Source organism: Megachile rotundata, chromosome 8 (genome assembly GCF_050947335.1).
Source record: "Megachile rotundata isolate GNS110a chromosome 8, iyMegRotu1, whole genome shotgun sequence".
NCBI lineage: Eukaryota > Metazoa > Arthropoda > Insecta > Hymenoptera > Megachilidae > Megachile > Megachile rotundata.
In genome coordinates, this window is record NC_134990.1 from 17963625 (window position 1) to 17977294 (window position 13670).

At 35.6% G+C, this 13670-nt stretch overlaps 1 protein-coding gene and 1 long non-coding RNA gene across 5 annotated transcripts; one reads left to right on the plus strand and one right to left on the minus strand.

Annotated features, from left to right (window-relative positions):
- Window positions 1-148: 148 nt before the first annotated feature.
- On the minus strand, window positions 149-12611 carry LOC100877935 (uncharacterized). 4 transcript variants are annotated; one of them, XM_012297202.2, is made up of 8 exons: window positions 12247-12610; window positions 11355-11510; window positions 10402-10853; window positions 9716-9962; window positions 8686-8868; window positions 8346-8592; window positions 7816-8015; window positions 149-7739 (listed from the first exon to the last, which is right to left on the minus strand). In XM_012297202.2, exons 1-8 carry the CDS (start codon window positions 12382-12384, stop codon window positions 7605-7607), a joined length of 1758 nt encoding a protein of 585 aa, XP_012152592.1. In that variant the 5' UTR covers window positions 12385-12610; the 3' UTR covers window positions 149-7604. The 4 variants fall into 4 exon arrangements, with proteins under 4 accessions (XP_012152592.1, XP_003708269.1, XP_012152594.1 ...); XM_003708221.3 differs by having other exon boundaries at window positions 10402-10856; XM_012297204.2 differs by lacking the exon at window positions 11355-11510 and having other exon boundaries at window positions 12247-12611.
- Window positions 12369-13610, plus strand: LOC143265086 (uncharacterized). The gene is made up of 2 exons (XR_013039249.1): window positions 12369-12505; window positions 12629-13610. It is a non-coding gene; the product is annotated as an uncharacterized LOC143265086 (long non-coding RNA).
- The last annotated feature ends 60 nt before the right edge of the window (window positions 13611-13670 follow it).

Genomic DNA, 13670 nt, shown 5'->3' on the forward strand with positions numbered 1-13670 from the left:
AGTGAAAAAAAAAGACAGAGCGAAAAGAAAGGAAGATAGACAAACGTTCTGGCAACAAATACAGTTCGTGCAATACTTTTTGACTTAGCTAGGCGGTAGGCACACAAAAAAATAAAGAGACGTCGAGTGATCGCATTTTCTCTCTCTATTCTTTTTCATTTTCTATATTTTTATTTTTTTCAATTTTTATATTATAATTTTTTTTCGAAAAGACTCATCAACGAACCATGGGACAGAATCGCGGACACGTATACGAAACATCGTCTTCGAATTAAAAAAAAAAGGATGTCAAAATAATTTCCAACAAATCACATAGCAGCCCAATAAATAGCTTAAAATGTCTAACAAAGTTCTTATCGTTATAAATACAAAAAAAAAGAACGAAGGACAGAAATAGATCGTCGCTGGAAGGTATACAAAGATTAATTTCCGAACGAACAGAAACAAGAAGTGAAAAAGAAGAGAAAAGATAGAGAGCAAAAGCAATAAAATTTGTCAATTCGATTAAACAGAGTAAAGAAAATATTAGGTACACTTGTCATGGGAGGTTTCGCGTAATATGCTTCAATAATCATAAATTAAAATATCCCAACGATCTAACAAATGCATGATCATACTTGAAGAAGCGTTACTATACGTATTGTTATGTATACAAAGTATTTCTGTTTTGAATTTAAGTTTCGTTGGATAGATATTCCGTAATTCCGTGTCGCTCTCTTCATGACGTATATACGTCTTTTCAAGTATTATCATACATTTTCGGATCACCTTGTATACCCGAGTGCAATATAGGCTTCTTTTTGTTTCGTCGAAAGATGGAAGGAATAACTTTGCATTGCTGTGAATTTTAGAAAGCTATCGAAAAAATCTAGAGAACGTCTGAGCACATTTTAAGAGAGTCCAGGATTTTAGAGGGAAAACCTACAGTTCAGAAAGAAATTTCTAATTGAAGAAAAAGTCGCACCTTATACTTTCCCTGAACTAAAGGAAGCCTAAATTGCGCGAAAATGTACATATACATATATCGGTATGTATAAAGTAAAAGTTATGAAAGTCGATCGTGCGGGGTTTAATACGATTAATTCAAAGACGGAGGGAAAAAAGAATCGAATAATTTCGCGAAATGTACTTCGAGAGCGAACTTGGGCGACGCGACGTCTCTTCAGGGTGGACGCGGGCATCCGTGGGCGTGTGACGTCGCTCCGTTCAAACCTCCGCTTACACTATTTACTATTCAACAATTCAAAATACTTATAATGATACACACAACCTTGAATAATCTCAACAGCTGCTGGCCTTAGCCCAAACTAACTTATTATCGTAGATCCATGGATACAAAAGTAATATTTTCTTCGTAAATTTCTACGACGCTCATTTATGTTATACATACATACATACACACATACATACGTACATCATACACACACACATACATACATACATACATGGACGCATATACATATACACATATATATGTATATGCATATGCATATATATATATATAAATCTTCGATTAAGTTAGTTTCCGGCTGATCAAAACTCTTAACACTTTCACAATCATTAGAAATTGTTTCGTTATTTTATTTTTATTTCTCTTTCATTCCCTCTCTCTCTCTCTCTCTCTCTTTTACGCTCGTTACTAGCGTTTTTATTCAGTTCCACCTACATATATGGTTTGTATGCAAAATATGTAATCAGGGCACTCGCAATCATCAGTCGCATGCGTTTCATTCCTCCTTTCTTTTTATCTTGAGAAACGGAATGCTTCTTTCTCGTTACTATTCCATATTTTCTGTTATTCTTAACGAATTCTCTGTTACGCCAAATTTTGATGAAAATTTTATTTAACGCTGTATATACTGACGAGCACCGGGCTCTTTCTTCTAACTCGTTATACATTATCTAAAAGAAGTGTGATGTTCAAAATATCAAAGTATTTAAAATACTAACTGACACGGAGTTCATCAATGACGATATTCGAATAATCGTAGAAGAAAAAAGTCACCGTTTTAAACTACATTAATGAAATAAATCGATGCACAACAGAGAACTCGTTAAGAAAGAACACAGTGAAACGCATATCTCTCATCAGCTGCTGTACATTTAATTCTCTCGGCATCACGTACGATAACCATTATTTCGCGATTTAATTTATCCGTTATTTAATATTACGTTTCGATATAAAAATAATACTCAGTCGATTAGTACAGATTTAATACTCAGTGTAAGAACTGGGGAAGGGGTCTTGGCGCTCCCATGTACCGCTTCTCTATTATTTATCATTTTCACTTATGCTTAAGTAAGTTTCACGTTACGATGTATGAAATTTATTTATGTATGTTGCTATGTAAATGTATGTGTGACTTAGAATTTCTACCGAGGAACCCGGTGAAATCAGAAGATTCACGGTCGTGCAGACGGACGGAACAGTGCTGCGAGTAATGATTTCTCGACGAGCAAAGAGTGTCTTCATCCTTTTCTCGTCATTCGCGAAAACCCCTTCTCTTTATCATGTACAATTATGCATCTTACGCTTCCTTTGTGTATGTATTTCTTTCTTGCCCTCTTTCGTCCTAGACACTTCCGTATACGATTATTCTAACGATCCTCGTACTTCGTGGTACTTCTTAGCCATGGAGTTCACTCTTGAAAACGTTCCAACGCGATGGTAAAAAATTTCAACAGTTGGCGAGATAAACTTCACCACTCGCTAACTTTTCATTCAGCTTATTATCAAATTTCAAAGGGCGGAATTCCATAAATTTCGGAATTTCAGAGATTCGCGAGTTTATATATTTGGACGTTCTTCTCTGCACTCGTCTTAATCGACAAGAAAACAGTTTATTTGTTTGCAATATCTTAAATTCAATGATCTTTATCGAAATGTGATAAACTTTTTTGAAAATTTAGTATTATTTACATTCAGGCAAATTTTACAAACAATCTCGGTATAAAATGAGTTTGCGATATAGCCGCTTTAAAAGTGCCATCATGGCGAAGAAATACCTCGTACACGATTTATTCAACTTTCGATCCATCTGCAGTTTTCTCGCCGGTTATTGCTAAATATTACACCTGAGAGACAGTTGTTACGATACCGACAAAGTCAGTTCATTTTTTCGACGCTAACAACACCTTACTAACCGAAAGCGTAGACCGAAGATTCGTTCAATTAATCATTTCTTATGATTAATAGAAATTTGTTTACAACAAAAATAGACATTTCTTTATAATACAGAATACTTAAGCTTCATTAAATTTAAGTACGCTAACATTTAATTTACGACACAAATTATTTGTTCGAATTTAGTTTTGTACAAACGGTAAGTAAGATGTTAAGCAATACAGAGGCACGCGTTTTACCGAGATGAAGGTAAACCGAATGGATCGAAAGCGGATAGATTTTTTCTGTTTGTCGTTAAACATTCGATCGGACAACAGGTGGCTAACAGATTCCATCTGTAATTTTCTATATACATCGAATACTCGTACATACACGCGTGTACAGGATGCTCAGGCACGATTAAACTAATTATTATTATCATCGTCGTCGATCATTCGCTTACAAAATTTTGTAATCTGACGAAATCTCTAGGTGGAAGGCACCTAAAAAAAGCATTGACCGTCCGCATCGTCGTACCGCGTTACAGAAAACAAGAATGGGAATTACCATACGCGCAATGCCTGATCGTACCAACTGTAGTAACCGTTTGTTAAATGAGCGTCCATTGAATGAACATCTGGACAATCTTTGTTCGATATGTAAGGTCATTTAGCAATCGGTTATTGTAACGTGTTTTCGCGATGAAAAAAGAAGAAAAAGAAACGAGAGAGAAAATCCATAATAATAATAATAATAATAATAATGATAATAATAATAATAAGAATAATAATAATAATAATGATAATAATAATAATAAGAAGAATAAGAATAATAATAGGAAGAAGAAGAAGGAGAAGAAGAAGGAGAAGAAGAAAGATAGAAAGAAAGAGAGCGAGACTCGTATAAAGTACAATATAGAAACAATAAATTAAGCCAGTCGTTGCCAAAATATGTCTTACATAAACGTCGGTGCAAAAAACAGAGAATACAATAAATTACAGTTTAAATAATATTCGGGAAAGGTCGCTTATGTAAAAATAGACGTACAAAAACGAGGAGCAAGGAACTCGGGTAAGGAAAAGGAAGGGGTTCGAACGAGAAGGTAGGGAGATAAGGATAACTAAATAATTTAATAATTAAGTAAGACAAATCTCGCCGTCGGGGATCCATAATTAAGTAGTGTTGGTTAAAAACTCTTAACAACTAAAATCAAACGCGTAGAATACTGATACATAAAAAAAGAAGAATCTATAAGAAGCCTCAGCTTTTTTTTCTCTTTACCATGGTTAAAAACGAACCGTATCGAGTGGCGGTCTTGCAACTAAATCGTATAAAAAAAAAGAAAAAAAAAAAAAAGAAATATTATCATTATCGTTTAATCAATCGATATTAATAATATACGTATAATTAGCAATACTCGATTCCTCGATTCTAGTAATTATAAAAAATATCCTCTAAGTTTCAGAATTAGTAGAGAGCTCAAACCTAATTCTACTTACGCGCCTACGTTGGTAATAATACAAAAAAAAATATATATATATATATATATATATAAAGATAATAATAGTTAGGTTTTTTTTGTTATTAAACAAGCTACGGAGAGCCAAATATAACTGAGAAAAAAATGCCTAACGAAGAAACTGTCCATTGCTGTCTTCTTCCTATCAATGTTATTCATAAATAAGTTCGTTCTCTTCACGTATGGTACACTTAGAAATGGTATGTTACAATGTTCTGTCGACAGAATTTAAAACTGACGGTTTAAGCCTGATCAAAAGTAAGGCTGTACATTACTTTAATCAGTGATTACTTTCAATTTCATTCCCTATTAAAGGAAGGAGATACGTTAAGCCTAAACCTGTGTCACGTACCCTTTAAATAAATATTTCACTTAAAAATGATAGAACATTTAACTAAATGAAATTTGATTTGCAGTCAATCGTGTCAAATTCGATACATGATGTTCAGAAAGAATTCGCTAAATAATATTTTTTAAAATAAATAAATTCGTTCAGACTTATTTAAAAGATACGCTCATTCTCAACCCGACTGTAACACAGATGTGTCAAATACATACTAAATGGAAGGATCATTTTGACGCATGAGAGAAAAGTTTAGCAATCTGTTATTCCTGTACGGATCTCACCAGAGTGAAATCTCATCGTACTTTATACCTCTTTCTCCGATACTCGTGTATAATATCAAGATACCACGCTTTCGATATCATTCCTTCTTGAAGTAAGTTAAATATTAAGTAAAAGCAACGCACTGTTCTCCATTATGCAGATTGTTATCGGTTAAACGAGTTATTTTCTATTAATTTCAAGCGAGAACAGATTATTCGAATAACTATTATACAGAAGAAATATCTGTTAAAATTGTAAAATGTAAAGAATATATAAAGGAATGATACTGATATCTGGTATCGTCGGTACTCGTATAACAGTATACAATAGTATATTTGCATGTGTGTATGTGTACGTGTAAATGTGTACTTGTAAATATATATTTTTACGAGTATTACGTATATATATTTACGAATGTGTTCATAAGGCTCCTTTGATAACGACTAAATCTAAGATGCTCCACAAAGTTACTGTAAGCGAATTTAGAAACTCTACGATGCGACAATATCAAGAGGTATCACTGATGAAAAAGAATTATAAAGAAGAGGAAAACGAAGGAGAATGTAAATGCTGTGTATGACATGAAAGAGAAAGATAAAACGTTAATTTTAATCGTATGCCCTTAACTATATTCTATGTTACATAGACTAAATCTATTTTTGGCAAAGTTGTTTAGGTATACAATGTTAGGTATAACGATACATGAGTAGATGCACTGGCCATCGTATTATGGTGATATTTAACGTTGCTTAATATCTGTTCGTTAACGCGTGAACTGTACATTCTGGAAAAACAGATCAGTGATAGCCCTTAAAATATAAAGAGATGAATTATTAATTGACAACAAAAAGAAACATCACAGCTTCATCTATACTGTTCAACAACCAGTAATTTTATCTATCTACAACGAGATTTCTTTTTTTCTGCTTCCCTTTAATAATACAGATAAAATTAAGTAGATTCGAAGAAGAGATTCGAAAGATTGTAGAGTTCGTGGAAACCTACAGCAACTGTGGAGCAGTAAAATTTGTTACTTTTAACGTCTGGCATACGAATGAATGTTATCTAAGTATTACTTCCTGAAATTCTTGTATGTTTAATAATTGTCGTCGAGAGAGCACGTTAACGAGTATTGTATGACGACAATTTATCCTACGTTCCATCGCGTTTCTTATTGCTTTCGGAGTCTTAGCTTATTATGGTGGTGTGCCGCTTGCCTATTAAGTACAAATTATTGGCGACCGTGTGAACGGTCAAGAAGCCTTCGAGACAGAGACAAAAAAAAAAAATGTAGCGTCGAGTGCTGGGAAGGAGAGAGGGGAGAATACATAATTGGTAGAAAGAGTATTAAATGTGTTTACACCGGCAGTCTCGTGCTCATGTAAAAAAAGTACCTACGTCATCTAAATTAAGACTTTATCTGCAAACAGATTATCTGCACTTACTGCGCGAGATAACAGCTAAGAAAATGGGAAGAGAGAAGAGTTAAATCGCTGAAAGGCCACTAGAATACGGTATTTAAAATGATACTGGCATGAACGTAATTTGGTAATGCTCGAATTAACCGAGCACGCGTCGGATATCTTTCAACGAACATTTGTCACGTCGTGCAACCGTTTTCTGTTCCATCAGTTTCCTCCCGTTCTTAAAGTCGATTCACTTGGGTCTGTTTTTTAGCTTAAATATTACGCAAAAATAACGAGACTATCATGATTGTTACTTTTCACTGATAGCTAAAAGCCCGTGGAACAAAACGGTTTAATTTTCTTCACTAATTATTTTCTTTAGTGACAAATCTTTTTTCATCTCTAATTCTAAGCCTTTCCGAACAATGATCTAGCACCGTTCCAACAGAACGTTCACTGGTCACTGATTTTCTTACGTTGCTAAGAAAACAGACAACGACCACCATTTCTTTCAACGCGAAAAATACGTGCGACACCGAAAGAACAATTTGCGCGTGTATGTACAACGATCGCCCGTCGCTCTCTAGTTGCAAGCATAGAAAATTTTGTATAAAAATATTCTTCATATTCGTGTATATATATGTACATATTTTGAATAACCACGTAATTAATACTGCGTATTTAATATCATCGTTCCTTCGTGCGCTCTGCACCACGGGCTTGGTAGCTCAAGGGACAACAATTTATCCCAAAATTCTACCACCTCAAATTCTCGAGACCGTGGAGAAAATAAAGGAGAAAAAAAGAGAGCTCGAAAAAGGATTATGGACGAGAATCAGTGACAGAAAGGAGAAGGAGAAGAATCTCGTCTTCTACACCCTGCGTATCACCGGACAGACTATTCTGTCTACAGATTCTTCGTTTCATATATACCTAGTAGAAGTCGTTTCCAAGCTGGCAGAAGAATTTTCAGTGCGCTTCTTCGGATAACGACGTCGCAACTAGGTTTAACGGTACGTCCGAAACATTCTCTGTATCTCCTTCTTCTGTGTCTTCTGTGTCCGCGGATAAATGACATTGTTCTCGCCCTTCCGTTTTCACATGCTATTCAAAAATTACCATTTCAATCAGAACTAAGTTTTTTATAAACCAAAGATCATAAAAGTCATCGTATACTTACATGCATCATGTAACTTGGTAAAGGAAGAGAGTAATTAAGTTGACTGGCTACTACCGGTGGATGAGCTCCAGGTATACGTGGTGGCGTTAATGCTGCCATCATCAGATGGGGTTGGATTTGTCGTCGAAGTGCAGCTAACATATCTGCACTTTCCGCATCCATTTGTTCCGATTGCGGTGTTAATATCGCGTCACCCTTTTCTAATAAATATTCATTGTTCAGAGAAAAGAAAACATGCAGTCGAAACATTGGAAGAAAGATAACTGCATTGAAATAACTAGGATTTTTGTTTGCGTTGTGTTCATTCAGCAGCGTTAATATGGTCAACACTCGAGCAAGAATGATCGAGTAGCTTCGCAAAAAAAAAATTTGAAAATTTAAGGATTTGAAAATCTGAAAGATTGTAACTAGGAAAATTTTGTAATTTCTGATACGAGATATTCTCACCCTAAGCGAGGAGAATCAGTTCGTATTTTGGAATGGCCAGACCTATTCTGGTCCCTATTATTCCAATGTGGGTATAAACTTACTTCTATGCCTTGTCGGTTTTTCGCCCTTGGGTCTACGTCTACGCGTATGTATCGTGTCCCTTCGCATGGTAACTGGACGATTCACTCCGTGAAGTTTGTAATATAGCCCGCAAGCGTTACAAACGATTTCACCCTTCATGTTTCTTCTCCAAATGGTCGTGGTCATTGTGCCACAATTTGTGCAAGACATATCTACCTTTTTTGCCATATTAGCTGGATGCTGATCAAACTGTTTAGAATCTTCTACCTACGATAAGAAGAAAGTAAAGAAAACTACGTTTCGGACACCATATATTTCAATATCATAATTTTTATACGATTAGTGTCTTATAGATCGCACCTTTACTTTCATTTTGCTTGACCACGTTGTGAAGTCTTGTGCTTGTTCTTCGTTAGATTCATGTTGGTAATTGATATCTGGGCTCATCGGAGCTTTACTGGGATAACTTTGCTTCCTACGACCCTTAGTCTCTTTCCGACCAATACTGGCAGGGCTGGATGGGTTACTGTCCACGGAAGTACCCTAAATACATAAGCAAATACATTTATTATACCTGTATTGTGACCATGTTAATATTTTCAATAAACAAAATTGAAGTACAAACATGAAATGTTTGTTAATCAAAAGTCGGAGAGTACAGATACTAAGAGTAAGAGGATACGGTAAAGTAGCAGCAATTCCCTGTAGGTACCTGTTATCAGGACAAAAAGCTAACAGAATGGAAAGTAACACAAAGAATGCGCTAGTCCTGTTTCTTATTATAGGAGAAATTGAAGAATTCCTCACGCGGAACAAAGCACGCTTTAAAATCTATAGAGACCCAACTTATCTGAACATCTGTTAACAGCGGGTTGACATGGCGGGCTTAGCGCTTATGGCCTATCACAAAGAGGTTCTGAGTTATCTATTATCTACAAGGCCTACCACGTTTCTTACCTGCAGGCAGATGGGACCTGAATAGCCCCAAAGGGATCCCTTGACACCCAAGGGTCACCTGACCTGTCTTCTTTTCTATACCTGCAGTTCTCTTCTAGCATTTGCACTGAACAAACTGCAAGGACTTCCCATGGAAGAGAACTTTTATTTGCGCGGTGATCAGGATCAAAAGAGTACGAGCATAAAAGAGTAAAGATTTTCCGTGAATCTCGGAATTCTATTTAAACATAGAACTTTGAAGAAAAAAAAGACAATCGGCTAATATTGTACATTTCATTAATGTCTAATTAGGATTTAGTAACTTGAAAATATGTTTGGGAAGCCCTAGAGAAGAATGCAGAAGAAAAGATTTTACGATTTCTTTCAAGTGCCCTTAACGTTAATTGTATAAAATAATGATTTCAGTATAAAAATTGCTTAAAATTATACAAACCTTGTTCTCTATACACGGGACATTAGTACGATTTCCGAGTACAGAACAATCAGGTACAGTACGTTCGATCGTTGTCCCTTGAGTGTCCCTGTAAAATCTAATTTGTGGTGATACTCTGTCGGAATCAACAGTAGTAATACCGATTTGTCTGTTGTTGATTAAAGAACGCAGCAGATTAGTTGCTTCGCCGGTAAATCCATTATTTAATTTGTCACCATTTGTCCTTGTAATCTCTAAACTCCTGTTGCTATATGAAAGCAAAAACAAAAAACAGACATGTTCTTCCAGTTCTATAAAAATGCAACGATAATAACAATAGGCATACGCGATCAACGGTAAACAATCTTTTACTCTGTTATTTAGCCTAATATTGAATGACCACAAGTTATCTTATCTTCAAAGAAACACCTGTTATAAGTAGCAGTTTCTTTGGTAATCCAAAACGTAAATATGTGTTAAGCATACAAAATGTCTGTTTGAATAATCTTCACGAGTGATAAAATGAACCAAGAGTAAGGGTCTGTACTTGAACTATAAAACTGTTCAAATATATTTTCATCAAACAAATAAGAACACTCAAACAAAAGGTTGTTACTTATTAAATCTACATTTCCATCAATGACTACATCAGAAAAATTCCTTTGCAGATAAACATAAAATAAACAAATTAAAAATATGTTACTTACTTTGCTAATGCCTGCCACAATTTTGTTGTTTCCTGATCAATATTTGTATCCGAACAATTGCTTTCGGGTGTATCCATTCTATTTACTGGGCTATGATCCGGGGTATTCGGTTTTGATTCCTCATAATTTGTTTCCACTTTCATTCTCTTATTAATGGTCATATCATAACCATTCTCTTCTCCCTCTGTATCTTGTTCATCTCGATCTTCTATTTCCAATCTGTCTGGATCAGAACTGTTTGAATACGTGTCATCTTCAGGTTCACACTTAATGTTATCATGATCAGGCATGTCATTGGCACGCAACTCCAAATGATGCGTTTGTGTCTGAGGTATAACGTTTTGATTAATGCTGGCCGGAGAGTTAGGCTCCTCATTGAACAATGTTTTGTTCAATTGGAGAAACGACTGTAGTGGGCTTAAGCCTGCTACTTTGGCAGTGGAGAAAGACTTCTTCTGGAACAAAGTTAATTATTATGTTTATACCTTTTTAAAAACTGGTTGAATTTATTTCTTGAATTTTAATATTCATATTTTACACTTTTTCAGGATCATCCTATAAAACAAATAATTAAATACACAAATTTTGTTTATAGCCTCATTAGTATCAAATTGGTAAGGTTACAATTGACTGTGTTGCAGGAAACCTTGTAATCTTTTACATAATTGCTAATATGTCATAAAAAAGAAGTAAATAAATTGTATCCTATATCTATTACAAATCTGTTTGGAATATATATATACCCAAGTATTCTTATCTACAATCAGATGTTGCACATTCTGAATTACATCATTACTTGGAATGAAATGACTGCTCATTACTCACTATAACTTCTGTATTCGACTAATTTCTACTATTTAATCAGAGGATGATATGATTCATATTCAATAGCAACATTTATCAACAAATTCAAGCACGTGAAAAGTATAAATGTAAAAACATTTAACCAATACCTGATCATCGTGTGATGATAATTGCTTGGCATAATCCAGGTACTGTTTGAGTATGACATCAGATTTGTGTGACACTTCACGGAAATTGTGCAGTACATCCAACTTGTACACGCATCGGTGACAAATGATTGGTGGCAAAGAATCACCATCTTTCACCTGATTAAGACATAGGTAATTACACGATTGATTTTTGCAATTAACATTCGCATAATAATTTCTATTAAATCAGTTAATGACTTAGGAGAAAGAGAAACAAATTGCACTTACTTATAGAAAAATGTAAAAACAGAAAAATTTGCAGTTTAAGTAAGTGAAATAGATTCATAATTTTTCGTGATCTCTATTAGTGTAAAATTTTACGAGAAACAAAATAAATTTTTCAATTAAATAGGTTAGACAGAAGCAAAATTTTCTTTCAGAACAACGAATCGCATCGAAAGCAAATGAAGGAATCACAGAGGGAGGAGAGAAATACAGAGCAGAGCCGAATGTGACAGCGACTCGTGGAATCCGCGTGTGAAACCTGATAACAGGCCGTCTAAATAAGGAGGTGCTCCCCTCTCCGTGAAATTTGCACGAGCGAGAAGCACAGCTTATCACTGCCATTTTAAATGCCCCCGTGAGTCGGCTTATCTCGCGGACACATCTCTTGCCAAACTTTCTCCCGTGGCACGCGCACACACACACACGCACCCTTGAGACGGTAAGAAAAACAGAGACAGAAGGCGAGGTGGATAGAGAAGAACTAAGCACGACGAAGAGAGAGAGATAGGAGTACGCGTGAAAGAGAAAGAGACGCATTCATAATGAAGAGTACCACAGATGGTCGCGTCTGATTTATCATCGTCTCGGCACGAGGAGGACCGGGTGAAAAGTTTGTAACGAGACTCACCGTAATCGAGAGGCACGTTAGTATCTTATCGGCGAAGTTCCGCTGGGCGCCCTCCTCTTCGAATATGGACAATTTGACACCATCCGACGATAAACAAAGGCGACACAGCTCGTAGAACTTGGGCGGTACATCGAACATAATTGTGAACTCCGGCTACGTTGCGCCCTGCGTAAAGCGCGAGTCATCAAGAGGTAGACTCTTTCCTTGGTCGACGTACTATCTTTCTCCACTGCCACTACGCGTTTAGCGACGAGGAAGGGTACGCGATCACTTATCACAGTCACCGCCGCGGCTCATTGTCAGCGGCACAGTACACACGGTCATACAATTACGCTTAGATACAGAGGGGACACTACCAAGTGACCAAGGCTCTTCTCATTAGGTTCTCAATCTTGGTCACTGGGAGGCGCTGACTATCGTCGCTATCGCCGAGATCACCGGCATCGATCCTGTTCGAATTCTTAAACCTCAGGGTGTCTCAGGTCTGTCAAACGTGTAAAAACATTCATTTACGTTCGTACAACATGTATGATCATTGAACAACATGTTGAATAAAATCATGTAAGGTCGAATTAAGTCATGTTGACGACTTGACTCGACGTGCAAGCGTTCTTATCGTAAATTATAAAAACATATTCTGGAGCGCATTCTCAGATTCTCGATCAACCATCGCGCCATCTTTCGTCCTTTGCCATTCTTCTGTTAAATTTCTTACGCAATTATATAATTTCTAAAGAACACGAGAAATTCAATAGTTACAAGTATGTAACCCAAACGTAGAATTTTATTATGCGTATTACATTATGAATTATCTTTAACGATTTTTCTAAAATACATTCATTTCAAGTTCGTTCTTGTTCTTCAAATTTAATTGTCGCTATTTCATTTACACACGGACACACACATGTGCACGCGCGCATACACACCTGTATATATCTTTTAAAAGACCGTAAACTATGAATTCAAAATATGGTAAATCATCTAAATTTATAGATTATTCTCGACTACTTTTACATAATAAAATGGATTGAAAATTTAATTAGCAATTCTTGACTCCGTGTCAAGTGTTGATTCGAGATCAATAAACAGATCAATGGAGGGAACAGGTTTCTTATCACGTGTTATTTTACTAGGAATTTCATTACATCGAATAAGTAGCCCAACCCATAAATAAATCAAGCAAATGGGGGGAATGACTAACACAAGATTACGCGACCCATCGTCCACCTTCGGCCCACACTATTTTATCACATGTTTGATGCGATCTTTTTACATACATGGTTATGATACAGCGATCTATAAGTTTTAAATTATATTATCGTTTATTTTTATGTATAATACTATTCAAGAATTTTCGTTCGGTATTATTTGTAACATTATTTACAGTATTTTTATACATCAACATATAACTTTTATTTTTTATC